The following is a 12,234-nucleotide window of genomic DNA, read 5'->3' as shown; positions in this document are numbered from 1 at the left end:
CTATTCATTTTGGCAGTGATTTGTCTGGATGTTCAAACCCCATGAATCCCAAATGTGGTCTTTTTCAATCCTCCTTTAGTACAAATACAAGACCGGGTACAGAAAACAAGTGGGCCACCACATTGGGGCCCTTAGCGTCCAGGATGACCCTCTACTTATGCTGGCATTGAACTCAGCCAAGATTGCCAGTGACGTTCTCTACAAGAAGGACTTCAACCAGTCTAAGACCAAGTTCAATTTGCCTGTGGACATGATGGCCTTTGAGCTTGCCAAGAAGAATCAGATCCAAGTCAACCACACCAACTACATCACCCGCCTGCACCAGTGGACCTGCCTGCCCGATTCTAACGATGTTCGCCAAGCCAGACACGCTTACGACCTCCAAAGCGATGTAAGAAAATTATTATAGATGAAAACAAAATGGCAATTTGTGAGACAATATTTCAATAAAACCTTTTTGCCCTGGCCAGAATGTTTACAAGGAAGAATTGAAGTTGCAGCAGGGTGTTGGCTGGGTTCCTATTGGTTCCTTGGATGTAGAGAAAGTGAAGAAAGCAGGTGAGATCCTGAGTGAACAGAAGTACCGCCAGCACCCGAGCAATTACAAGTATAAGGTATCCACCGAGGACATGCCCATGGTGCTGGCTAAGGCAAATGCTCAAGTCATGAACAAGGTATTCAAATATACATGACACATCACTCAAGTAGGACAAAAATGTCATCATTGATTTGGTGTTTATAACATGGTTTGCCTGGAACTGCTTTCAGAAAGCATATCAAGAAGCCTGGGAAAACGACAAGTCCATGATCCACATCATGCCTGACGCTATGGATGTTGTCCTTGCAAAAGCAAACAACATCAACTATAGTTTGGTAAATGAACAATATGGCTGCTGTGATCCCATTTTTTGCTAAGCTTGTATCTTAATCTCTTTTTCCCCTTCAACAGAAACTGTACAAGCAGGCAAATGAAGAGGCCAAGAAAAAAGGCTACGACCTGGGGAAAGATGCTATTTCTATCCTTGCAGCCAAGGCTTCTAGAGACATAGCTAGTGACGTAAGTTTTTGCTATTTAGAGCTCATGTCTCTAAGGGGTTTACTTTTTTTTTTAATTAGTGAAAGTAAGACCTGGACATTTGAAATTATTCCAATGAAAAATAGTCACATTGAATGGATTCCAACAGAAAATGTCCAACTTCAATTTCCTATTTGATATGTCCTTACAAATAATCAGACACATTCTTTTCCCAGTACAAGTACAAGACCGGATATCGCAAGCAGGTCGGCCACCACATTGGGGCCCTCAGTATCCACGATGATCCTCTCCTCATGTTGGCCCTCAACTCAGCCAAGATCGCCAGCGACTACCTTTACAAGAAGGACTTTAACCAGTCCAAGACAAGATTCCACCTTCCCGTGGACATGCTAGCCTTTGAGCTGGCTAAAAAGAACCAGATCCAAGTCAACCATGCTAACTATATCACTCGCCTGCACAACTGGACATGCCTGCCTGACTCAAATGATGTTCGCCAAGCCAAACATGCCTACGACCTGCAGAGTGATGTATGAAAATGAATAAGAATGAATGAAAATGTTCTAAATTTAGAAGACAATATTCCAATCAACCTTTTGTCCCCTTCATAGAATGTTTACAAGGAAGACCTGAGGCTGCAACAGGGTGTTGGCTGGGTACCTGCCGGTTCCCTGGAGGTAGAAAAGGTCAAAAAAGCTGGTGAAATCTTGAGTGAACAGAAGTACCGCCAACACCCAAGCAACTACAAGTATAAGGTCTCAACTGAGGACATGCCCATGGTGCTGGCCAAAGCCAATGCTGAAGTCATGAACCAGGTATTATCATGACTAAGAATATCATCATGGTTAAATATATTTAAATAAAATAAATCTATCTAGACTTCTGTGATATAAACTGACAATGTTGGTGTTGTGTGATTGCAGAAAGCCTACATTGACGCCTGGGAAAAAGAGAAGACTAAGATCCACGTCATGCCTGACGCTATGGATGTCGTTCTCGCAAAAGCCAACAACTACAACTACAGCTTGGTAAATAAACATTTACTCTTTCTACTCAAATATATGCTGGCGTTGTTTTATCTTAATGCATGTTTTGGCCAATTATAGAAATTGTACAAGCAAGCGAATGAAGAGGCCAAGAAGAAGGGTTATGATATGCGCAATGATGCCATTGCCATTCGTGCTGCCAAGGCATCCAGGGACATTGCCAGTGATGTAAGTTCTGATTCATTCAACAACAACAAAAAATGTACTCATTTCACATTCTGACAAATAACCTTTGTGGCATGTCCTTCCTCTAAAGTACAAGTACAAGACTGGATACCGCAAGCAGGTTGGCCACCACATTGGGGCCCTCAGTGTCCAGGATGATCCTCTCCTCATGCTAGCTTTGAACTCAGCCAAGATTGCCAGTGACTTCCTATACAAAAAGGACTTTAACCAGTCCAAGACTAAGTTTAACTTGCCTGTGGACATGTTAGCCTTTGAGCTCGCTAAGAAAAACCAGATCCAGGTCAATCATACTAACTACATCACTCGCCTGCACCAGTGGACTTGCCTGCCTGATTCCAATGATGTTCGCCAAGCAAGACACGCCTACGACTTGCAGAGTGATGTGAGTGTAGCTCTAACAAAGTTAATGACCTAACTGGCTTTTTTTGTTTTCCTCAAGCTCATTCAATCCCTATTTTTCAGTCCGTCTACAAGGCTGACTTGAAGTGGCTCCAGGGTCTCGGCTGGGCCCCTGTCGGGTCAGTCGATGTGGAAAAGGCTAAGAAGGCTGCTGAGATCTTAAGCGAGAGGAAGTATCGTCAGCCTCCAAGCAAAGTTCCATTTACAAGCCCTATCGATGCAATGAACCTTGAATTAGCTAAGAACAATGCCTTGACAATGAACAAGGTAGACATATTTAGGATAACATGAAAAGCTTATGCCAGATGTTCCATAAACAATTGTGGTTTGTTCCAGCGCCTTTACATCGAAGCATGGGAGAATGAGAAAACCAAGGTGCACATCAACCCTGATACTCCAGAGATCATCCTCTCTCAGCAGAATGCTATCAACATGAGCAGGGTAAGCATTAAACTTGTACTTTTTGAAATTCTCAGTTTGGTTTGAACAAGTGCTGTGTCCAGTCCACCATGGAGCAGATGCCAAAAAAAACCTACCAAAATTAGATACTTCTATACTTCTGCAATAATATTTGTGATATTCATTACAGAAACACTACAGACAAGGTTATGAGGCGGACATCAAAAAGGGCTATTACCTGCCACCAGACGCCGTCGCAGTGAAGAGTGCCAGAGCCTCTCGGGATATTGTCAGTGATGTAAGTGAATTTTCAAACATACCACTCAATTATGAGGCAAATTCAGAAATAAAAAAAAAACAAAGACTAAAGGTCACAACTAAATATGTGGTTCAATTCTTTCCCATTTGATTTCATCAGTACAAGTACAAAACTGGCTACCGACAGCAAGTGGGCCACCACATTGGTGCTCGCAGCATCAATGACGACCCCCTGATCATGCTTGCCCTGAACTCGGCCAAGATAGCCAGCGATGCTCTCTATAAGAAAGATTTCAACATGTCCAAGACCCGATTTAACCTGCCCGTGGACATGTTGAGCCTTGAACTGGCTAAGAAGTGCCAGATTCAAGTCAACGACTTCAACTATCGCACTCGCCTTCACCAGTGGACATGTCTGCCTGACTCCAATGATGTTGTTCAGGCCAGGAAGGCCTATGATCTTCAGAGTGATGTAAGCGTAGTTGTTTGAATGTTAAATGTATCTATCCAGGATGAGTTTTGTTGTTCTTATTTTAATTCCTTTTAACTTTCCTCGTTTAGGCTGTGTACAAAGCTGACATGGACGAGATTGTGGGTGTGGGATGGGTTCCTATTGGCTCCCTAGATGTTTTGAAAGCCAAGAATGCCTCCAAAATTCTGAGCGACCGCCTTTACAAACATAAACAAGACACCTTTAAGTACACGACAGACATGACTGCCATGCCTATGGTTCTTGCCAAAACAAATGCTGAAATTATGAACAAGGTATGCTTCCCACAAAGCAATGCTCCTTGTATGAAATGAAAAGTTATTTTCATTCTTTACGGTTTTACTTGTGATTACAGAAAGACTACATTTCTGCTTGGGAGGCCGAGAAGTCAAAGAACCATGTTGGTGCGGACCTACCTGAAATTTTGCTTTCTAGAGCCAATGCTTACAACCTCAGCGAGGTAAAATCTATTCTAGTTCATCTTGATTGCTCATACAATCAATCATTACTGGCAAATACCCTGACTATACATTTTCTCTTCTCCACAGAAAATATACAAGCAAGCCGTGAAGGACATGTTCAAACAGGGCTATGTGATGAAACCTGATGCAGTTTCTGTTGTAGCTGCTAAACGCTCAAGAGAGATCATTAGCGATGTATGTCAAAAGTCATGTACATTTTGTGTTAATTTGAATTCAAATGCAAGTTTTCACTGTGTTCTTTATACAGTACAAGTACAAGACCGGATACCGCAAGCAGCTTGGCCACCACATTGGTGCACTAAGCATCAATGATGATCCTCTGATCATGCTAGCCTTGAACTCAGGCCAAATTGCCAGCGACAATTTGTACAAAAAGGACTTCAACAAGTCCAAGACCAAATTCCACCTGCCTGTGGACATGTTGAACCTGGAATTGGCCAAAAAATGCCAGATTCAAGTCAATGATTTCAACTACAGAACTCGCCTGCACAACTGGACTTGCCTGCCGGACTCCAACGACGTGGTGCAGGCGAGAAAGGCCTACGACCTTCAGAGTAACGTGAGTAGTTTGTCTTGTGACTCAGTTCATTTATAGCAAGCCCATTCTCATGAACTTCATTATTTGACCTCAGCATCATTTATTGTAAGCCTTAATCACTAAAATCAGAATTCTGGGGATCATTTAGTACATATTGTATGTTTGACTAGATTTAGGCTTGCAAGACAAAGTCAAAAATAATGGGGAACTTGCAAGAGAGTTTGACCAAGATGCACACTAACTTCAATAAAATCTTTATCCCTCACAGGCTGTGTACAAAGCAGACATGGAATGGATCAGGGGTTGCGGCTGGGTTCCCATTGGCTCAGTGGATGTGGAGAAAGCAAAGAAAGCATCCGAAATATTGAGCGAGAGACTATATCGCCAGCATCCCAGCAACTTCAAATTCACTGCCAAAACCAGTGACATGCCGTATGCCCTGGCACTGGCCAATGCTCAAATCATGGACAAGGTACACTGCGCCTACACAGTCAATTTGTACATTGGCAATACAAAACAGTTTGTTTATCAATACAAATAACTGTTTTTGCAGAAAGCGTATACATCTGCATGGGAAAGCGACAAAACCAACCTGCACATCATGCCAGACACACCTGAGATTATTCTAGCCAAGCAGAATAAGCTCAACACCAGTCCGGTAAAGCATTGCAGAATACAGAATGCTCCAGAGATGTTTTTCTCTACAGTCAAATAGATAAAAAAAAATGAAGGATATTGGGTGTTATCGCAACAAAACAACATTAATTTTCTTTTTTTTCTAAAACATTATTTCCTACAAATAGAGACATTACCATGAAGGCTACATGGAAATCATCAAAAATGGCTATTTGCTCCCCAAAGATGCCATTTCGGTTTTAGCAGCCAAGGCTTCTCGAGACATCGTCAGTGACGTAAGTTCAAATCTCAACTTCCAAGCGTAAAATTGCCTGTTTATTTTAATAGGATGCCAATCAATAATTTCACTTTGAAATCTCAGTACAAGTACAAAGCAGGCTACCGTAAGCAATGCGGCCACCACATCGGGGCCCTGAGCGTCAACGACGACCCCTTGATTATGCTGGCCGCCCACGCCGCCAGGATCGCCAGCGACAATATCTACAAGAAGGACTTTGAGAAGACCAAGACTAATTTCAACCTTCCAGTGGACATGCTGACCATTGAACTAGCCAAAAAGTGTCAGCAGCAAGTCAATGACTTCAACTACCGTACTCACCTGCATCAATGGACCTGCCTGCCCGACTCCAACGATGTGGTCCAGGCTAGGAAGGTCTATGATCTCCAGAGTGATGTAAGATTGTAGGGACACACCAATACTAAACAATCACAACTACCTAATTTACCAAAGACTTTAATGATTAACTGGCAGATAGCATTTTACTCGTTTTACAAATAATGCTTTCCGATGTACGATGCGTGTGTGTATTATTTTAACAAGGAACTACACTTTCTAGGCTGTGTACAAAGGCGACCTGGAGTGGCTGAGGGGATGCGGCTGGTCGCCTCATGAATCAGTAGATGTCGTCAAAGCCAGAAATGCACAGAACATCATGAACGAAAGACTCTACCGCCAACCACCGAGCACAATCAAGTTCACCAGCGTAGTGGACCTGCCTGCCATCGTCCTGTCTAAGCAAAATTCAGACAACCTCAGTGATGTGAGTTCAGGGGAAAAACAAATCTGACGGCTTTAATGCTAAAAAAATAAATAATAAATCACCAAATCTACTTATGCTTATGTGCATAGTTGTACTAGTTTTTCATTGACATAATTCTTAAATTAAATCCCAAATGTTAAATTTCCTGCAATATTCCTTCACAGATTCAAACCATTCCAACTTGAAGCCAAAGTTTCTATACAATTACAATGGCAATCAATGCCAAAGCATTTCACAGCAGCTTCAATTCTTCAGCGTTAAGACACAATTTCTACAGAAATTCTATTCTCTAGTTCTTTTGTCGTGTTTGAATATTTAAGTTCAATATTAAAAATCTTGATTTTGTTTCAACAGAGGAAATACAAAGAGCTGTGGGAGAACGAAAAGACGTCTTTCTTGCTTCCGGCTGACACCCCAGCAATTGAACTGTCCAAAGCAAATGCCATTAACATCAGCAATGTAAGGTTACATGCTACTGTATGATCAATTTTCATTCTTGTTGAGCAATCTATTTAAAAAAAAAAAAAAAACCTTTATTCTGCGCAGAAATTGTATACCAAGGATTGGGATGACCAGAAGGCCAAAGGTTACCAAATCAAGCATGATGCCATTGCTGTCCTGAAGGCCAAAGCATCAAGAGATATCGTTAGCGATGTAAGAAAAAAAAGATGGATGCAATTCAAAACAAGAAATTCATTTTTCTCTCTTTTTTTAGTACAAGTATAAGGAGGGATACCGCAAGCAGGTGGGTCACCACATTGGTGCTCGCAGCATTGAAGACGACCCCCTGATCATGTTGGCGATGAACTCAGCAAAGATTGCCAGTGACGCCCTCTATAAAAAAGACTTTAACAAGTCTAAGACCAAGTTTAACCTGCCTGTGGACATGCTGAACCTAGAACTGGCCAAAAAGTGCCAGATTCAAGTCAATGACTTCAACTACAGGACTCACCTGCACCAGTGGACATGTCTGCCAGACTCCACTGATGTAGTCCAGGCTAGGAAAGCCTACAATCTTCAGAGTGATGTAAGTTTCTAAGATTTAGAGCTACATTTGATCATTATTTATCATTATCTATTCTAAGTGACTAGAACATTTGATTGTTGGTTCTGAGGTTCTTATCATATCACCATTTGTTTGATTTGTTAGGCGGTGTACAAAGCTGATTTGGAGTGGCTACGTGGATGTGGATGGATTCCGCATGAGTCAGTGGAGGTTTTGAAGGTGAAGAATGCACAAAAGATCCTGGCTGAAGTAAGTCTGACTTTTCACTGAACACACGTTTTGATCTACACATCCCCAGTACATTTTGGAAGTGCTCTACAAATTTTGTTTCTTACTTTGTTCCAGAGAGGCTACCGGGTCAAGCTGGATGAGCAGAAATTCGGTGTACCTACAGACCGTGTTGACTTAACTTGCGCCAAGAACGCCGCAGACATCCTTAATGAAGTCTATATTACTATTCTTCTTCTCATTTTAGGTACTCTGTAGCTCTTAATAACAAAGTTTGCACCTCTTCTTAGGCCAAATACCGTGAGGCTTGGCAACAGGACAAGACCCATTACACGTTGGTGGAGACTCCGACCATGGTCACAGCGAAAGAGGCATCTAAGCACATACACCCGGTAAGAAATTACAAACACTGAAAACGAAAACTGCCTCACTAAGAATATATTTCTACTAGCAGTGATTAATTGAAAACAAAACATCTTTGTTGTTGCAGAAACTATATTCCAAAGATTGGGACAAGGTCAAGGCCACTAGCTACTTTATGCCTGAAGATACGGTGGGCATAAAGCAGTGCATCAGCAATACTAAAGTCCAAAGTAAAGTGAGTAGGTCTTGAACTATTCTATAAACAATTCGTAAATTAGAATCAGAATTGATTTCCAGTGTCTGTCCCACAGCATAAATATCTGGAGGGATATCGCAAACAAGTAGGCCACCACATTGGAGCCCTGAGCATCCAGGATGACCCCCTCCTCATGTTGGCCCTAAACTCAGCCAAGATTGCCAGCGATGCCCTGTACAAGAAAGACTTCAACAACTCCAAGACCAAGTTTAACCTGCCTGTGGACATGTTGCAGTTTGAGCTGGCCAAGAAGTGCCAGATGCAAGTCAATGATGACCTCTACAGGACCCGGCTACACCAGTGGACGTGTCTGCCCGACCAGAATGATGTCATGCAGGCTAGAAAAGCTTACGATCTTCAAAGCGATGTATGTCATTGGATCAATTTCAAAACAAAAACTGAATCCTCAGATGTGAAATAATCCTTGGGTTTTGTTCTTAGTTCATATACAAGGCAGATATGGAATGGATTCGAGGCTGTGGGTGGGTGGCCAATGAATCAGTAGACCATGTCAAGGCCAGAAAAGCGCAGGAAATTCTCAATGATGTAAGTGCTGTCCTTGGTTTTATACAAGTTTACATATTTTCAGTTGCTAGTTTCCCATGTCAAGTACTAATTTATTTTATTTTATTTTTTTACAGAGGCTCTACAAGAGAAACGCAGTAGACAGCTTTGGAAAATTCACCTTGGTGGTGGACCGCCCAGAACTTCTCTTGGCCAAGACAAACGCTGCCAACCTCAGTGACGTGAGTAATGAAAAACAAAGTGATCAGCTTTGAAGCAATACATAGTCAAAATACCTTTATCGTGGGGTAGGAGATAATTTTCAGAGACTTATTTCTCACAGAATGTGTACTAAATACTTGTTTATTGTGTTGCATTTCTACCACCAGTCTCACACTTTACCTTTCCTCAACAGCTGAAGTACAAGGAGACCTTCAATGCGGAAAGGGGTCATTACATTGGTTCCGATGACACTCCTCAACTGGCCCACAGCAGGGAGGTGTCGAAAAACATCAGTGAGGTATCACAAATGCAATTGCTCTCACCCCTGTGATATTTTTCCTCAATCAAACTTGATAAACTGTATTAACTTGAGTGTTGTTTATGATTTTAGAAACTCTACAAATTAAATTGGGACCAGTCCAAGGCTGCTGACTACCATTTGGACCAAAAGTACATCCCACTTGTCAGTGGAAAGCGAAGCAGAGACATTAGTAGTGATGTGAGTACCACACCGGCTAACCTATATTCTGTTTTTTCTACCGGTACATATTGAGATTTCTGTTATAAATTCATGTTTCAGTACAAGTATCATGACTCCCACGAGAAAGCCAAAGGACACTACTTGGCTGGAACCCTGGTTGATTTCCCTGAGGTGATCCGATGTGGCGATCAGGAGAAAAACAAGGGCCTGGTGAGTAAACATCAATTATCTTATAGTTAACATGTCGGAGGTTTTCCTGGATAAAATTGAGACACAATCTAAATGCCTGTATTTGCAATAATTTCCTTTGAAATATCGACCACAACAATTTCTTAACCTCTAGTATTTCTGCTCTTTTACTACAGAGGCTTTACCATAAGGACTACCACCAGACTAAGGCGAAGACTCACATCCCATCAGACGTCATCGCCAACAAAGTGGCCAGGCGTTGCCAGGACATGCTAAGTGATGTTCTCTACCGTACCTATCTGCACCAGTGGACCTGCCACCCGGACCAGGAAGATGCCATCCGAGCCCGCAAGACAAATGAGATTCTCAGCGATGTATGTTCTTAACATTTGACTGGAGTTCACTGGAGATCTCTGCAGTTTCCTCAGGCATCATTTTTTTTCTCCTTTGCCATTAGGTGTATTACAAAGAGGACCTGACCTGGATGAAGGGTATCGGCTGCTATGTATGGGACACGCCGGAGATCATGCGTGCTAAGAAGGCCTACGATAACCAGAGTGAAGTGCGTGACACCAGAAGATCTATCATTATTGAGAGTCACATCTGAAATTGATTTAGACAATCTTTTCTTTCAGCTGAAATACAGAGACGAAGCTAAGAAGGAATTTAACAATTATTCAATTGTGACTGACACGCCCGCCTACGTCACTGCTGTGCTTGGTAACACCTGGGCCAGTGATGTAAGTACCGTTGGCTAAAATGTGAGAATTCAATGTCTATAATTCCACTCAAATACAAACTAAAAGTACTTCTACTTATGCCTACAGCTGAACTACCGAGAGTCTTACCACAAGGAAAAACACATGTACACCACTGTTCTGGATACCTATGACTATGCCAGATGCCACAACTTCAAAAACTTCTTCAGTAACGTACGTATTGATATTCTGTTCAACTAAATTGAGAAGTTCAAATCAGTAACATGACAATGACTGTGAATTTTCAGAAAAAATATACTGATGCCTGGGATAGATTCAAGGCCAAGGGCTACCAGATCCCCCACGACTCTACATCAATGCAACATGCCAAAAACCAGAAGACCATTGTCAGCAGTGTGAGTATCATGGAGAAAGTCCCCATCCCCAAAAATAACATGGATGATTAGGTTCAGATTAATATGAATCCCCCTTGAGTCATTGTGATGTATTTCACACTTGCACTTATTTTAAAATATGTTTCAAGTATTCCTCGTACCTGTGGTCAATCTTTTCAGGTGAAGTACAAAGAAGACTATGAGAAATTCAAGTCACTTTACAGTCTCCCCAAGTCAATTGAGGATGATCCGGCCACCGCCCGCTGCCTTAAAGTCGGAAAACTGGTCCTGGATGTAAGGCAAAACATTCAGAGCTTTACTTGTCACTGAAATTGATCTAAAGGTTTATGATTACAAAAGAAATTATTGTTGTCCCAACTGTGTAGCGCCTGTATCACGAGGACTACGAGAAGTCCAAGGCCAAGACTCACATCCCGCCAGATATGCTAGAGATTCTGTCGGCCCGTAATTTCCAGACCACCATCAGCGGAATCCACTACCGCAAGTACTTGCACCAGTGGATCTGTCTCCCTGATATGCAGATGTACGTCCAGGCGCGCAAAGTCAATGAGCAACTGAGTGATGTAAGTTATGGAAAAAACTAAAACAAATTGACTTTGTAGGAACTCAAAATCTGGTTATTTTTCAAGTTTGCTAATGTCAAATCGTCTGCAGATCTTCTACAAGGATGACCTGAACTGGCTGAAGGGCATCGGCTGCTATGCCTGGGACACTCCCGAAATCTTGCGTGTTAAGAATGCTGGCGACATTCAGAGCCAAGTTTGTCATTACAAATACCAATTTTCTACTTCATCCAATCCCTAATGTTATTTACACTCGTGTTTTCCATTCCAGAACAAGTACAAAGCTAAAGGTGTTGAAGCGTTCAAGGATTACTCGGTGGTGATGGAAACACCAGTTTACGAGACCGCCAAGCAGAACAGCGTGAACTTGAGTGATGTATGCACGTTCTGCGCACTTGATGATTTAACATCGTAGACCTCAAATAATAGCTTACCAGCTCTACATGCTTCTTTCAGCTGCACTATCGTTCGGAGTACCACACTAGCGTCAAGGGAACCAACACATCTCCTGCAGTTACAGTGGAAGGAGAGAGGGCTCGCCATGCCCACCACATTCAGAGTGACGTAAGAAAACATCTACCAATTTTTTTCAGGTTTTACCTTCTGAGATCACTGTAAATGTTTTTCACTGATTTCTCTCTTTTAGAACTGGTACAAGGAGGCAAACAAGAACCACATGCCCATTGGATACACTCTGCCTCACGACATGCCTCTCATCAAGCAGGCTAAGCACAACAGCTCTGTCAGTAGCTATGTAAGTATCATCCAACTACTGTTTAAAGCAGATAATGTTAACACCTA

The 12,234-nt window shown here is 42.1% G+C and overlaps 1 protein-coding gene across 1 annotated transcript in view; it reads left to right on the top strand.

The window, feature by feature from the left end:
- neb (nebulin) overlaps positions 1-12,234 on the top strand; it is a 49,492-nt gene that overhangs the window by 16,096 nt on the left and 21,162 nt on the right. Inside the window, exons 47-92 of the mRNA XM_077728592.1 lie at positions 80-391; positions 471-674; positions 769-873; positions 950-1,057; positions 1,252-1,563; positions 1,645-1,848; positions 1,957-2,061; positions 2,140-2,247; positions 2,336-2,647; positions 2,728-2,931; positions 3,001-3,105; positions 3,254-3,361; positions 3,482-3,793; positions 3,883-4,086; positions 4,167-4,271; positions 4,360-4,467; positions 4,541-4,852; positions 5,100-5,303; positions 5,385-5,489; positions 5,635-5,742; positions 5,829-6,140; positions 6,304-6,507; positions 6,862-6,966; positions 7,054-7,161; positions 7,223-7,534; positions 7,658-7,762; positions 7,859-7,957; positions 8,032-8,133; positions 8,232-8,339; positions 8,416-8,727; positions 8,802-8,906; positions 9,002-9,106; positions 9,280-9,384; positions 9,478-9,585; positions 9,667-9,777; positions 9,933-10,130; positions 10,214-10,318; positions 10,392-10,496; positions 10,584-10,688; positions 10,763-10,870; positions 11,030-11,143; positions 11,236-11,433; positions 11,525-11,629; positions 11,705-11,809; positions 11,890-11,997; positions 12,080-12,187. Coding sequence (XP_077584718.1) covers positions 80-391; positions 471-674; positions 769-873; positions 950-1,057; positions 1,252-1,563; positions 1,645-1,848; positions 1,957-2,061; positions 2,140-2,247; positions 2,336-2,647; positions 2,728-2,931; positions 3,001-3,105; positions 3,254-3,361; positions 3,482-3,793; positions 3,883-4,086; positions 4,167-4,271; positions 4,360-4,467; positions 4,541-4,852; positions 5,100-5,303; positions 5,385-5,489; positions 5,635-5,742; positions 5,829-6,140; positions 6,304-6,507; positions 6,862-6,966; positions 7,054-7,161; positions 7,223-7,534; positions 7,658-7,762; positions 7,859-7,957; positions 8,032-8,133; positions 8,232-8,339; positions 8,416-8,727; positions 8,802-8,906; positions 9,002-9,106; positions 9,280-9,384; positions 9,478-9,585; positions 9,667-9,777; positions 9,933-10,130; positions 10,214-10,318; positions 10,392-10,496; positions 10,584-10,688; positions 10,763-10,870; positions 11,030-11,143; positions 11,236-11,433; positions 11,525-11,629; positions 11,705-11,809; positions 11,890-11,997; positions 12,080-12,187 — 7,305 coding nt within the window. The remainder of the gene's footprint in view (positions 1-79; positions 392-470; positions 675-768; positions 874-949; positions 1,058-1,251; positions 1,564-1,644; positions 1,849-1,956; positions 2,062-2,139; positions 2,248-2,335; positions 2,648-2,727; positions 2,932-3,000; positions 3,106-3,253; positions 3,362-3,481; positions 3,794-3,882; positions 4,087-4,166; positions 4,272-4,359; positions 4,468-4,540; positions 4,853-5,099; positions 5,304-5,384; positions 5,490-5,634; positions 5,743-5,828; positions 6,141-6,303; positions 6,508-6,861; positions 6,967-7,053; positions 7,162-7,222; positions 7,535-7,657; positions 7,763-7,858; positions 7,958-8,031; positions 8,134-8,231; positions 8,340-8,415; positions 8,728-8,801; positions 8,907-9,001; positions 9,107-9,279; positions 9,385-9,477; positions 9,586-9,666; positions 9,778-9,932; positions 10,131-10,213; positions 10,319-10,391; positions 10,497-10,583; positions 10,689-10,762; positions 10,871-11,029; positions 11,144-11,235; positions 11,434-11,524; positions 11,630-11,704; positions 11,810-11,889; positions 11,998-12,079; positions 12,188-12,234) is intronic.

This window comes from Stigmatopora nigra, chromosome 11 (genome assembly GCF_051989575.1).
Source record: "Stigmatopora nigra isolate UIUO_SnigA chromosome 11, RoL_Snig_1.1, whole genome shotgun sequence".
In the NCBI taxonomy this organism is placed as follows: domain Eukaryota; kingdom Metazoa; phylum Chordata; class Actinopteri; order Syngnathiformes; family Syngnathidae; genus Stigmatopora; species Stigmatopora nigra.
Note: the sequence above shows the minus strand (reverse complement) of the source record. Positions and strands in the feature narration are given on the sequence as shown.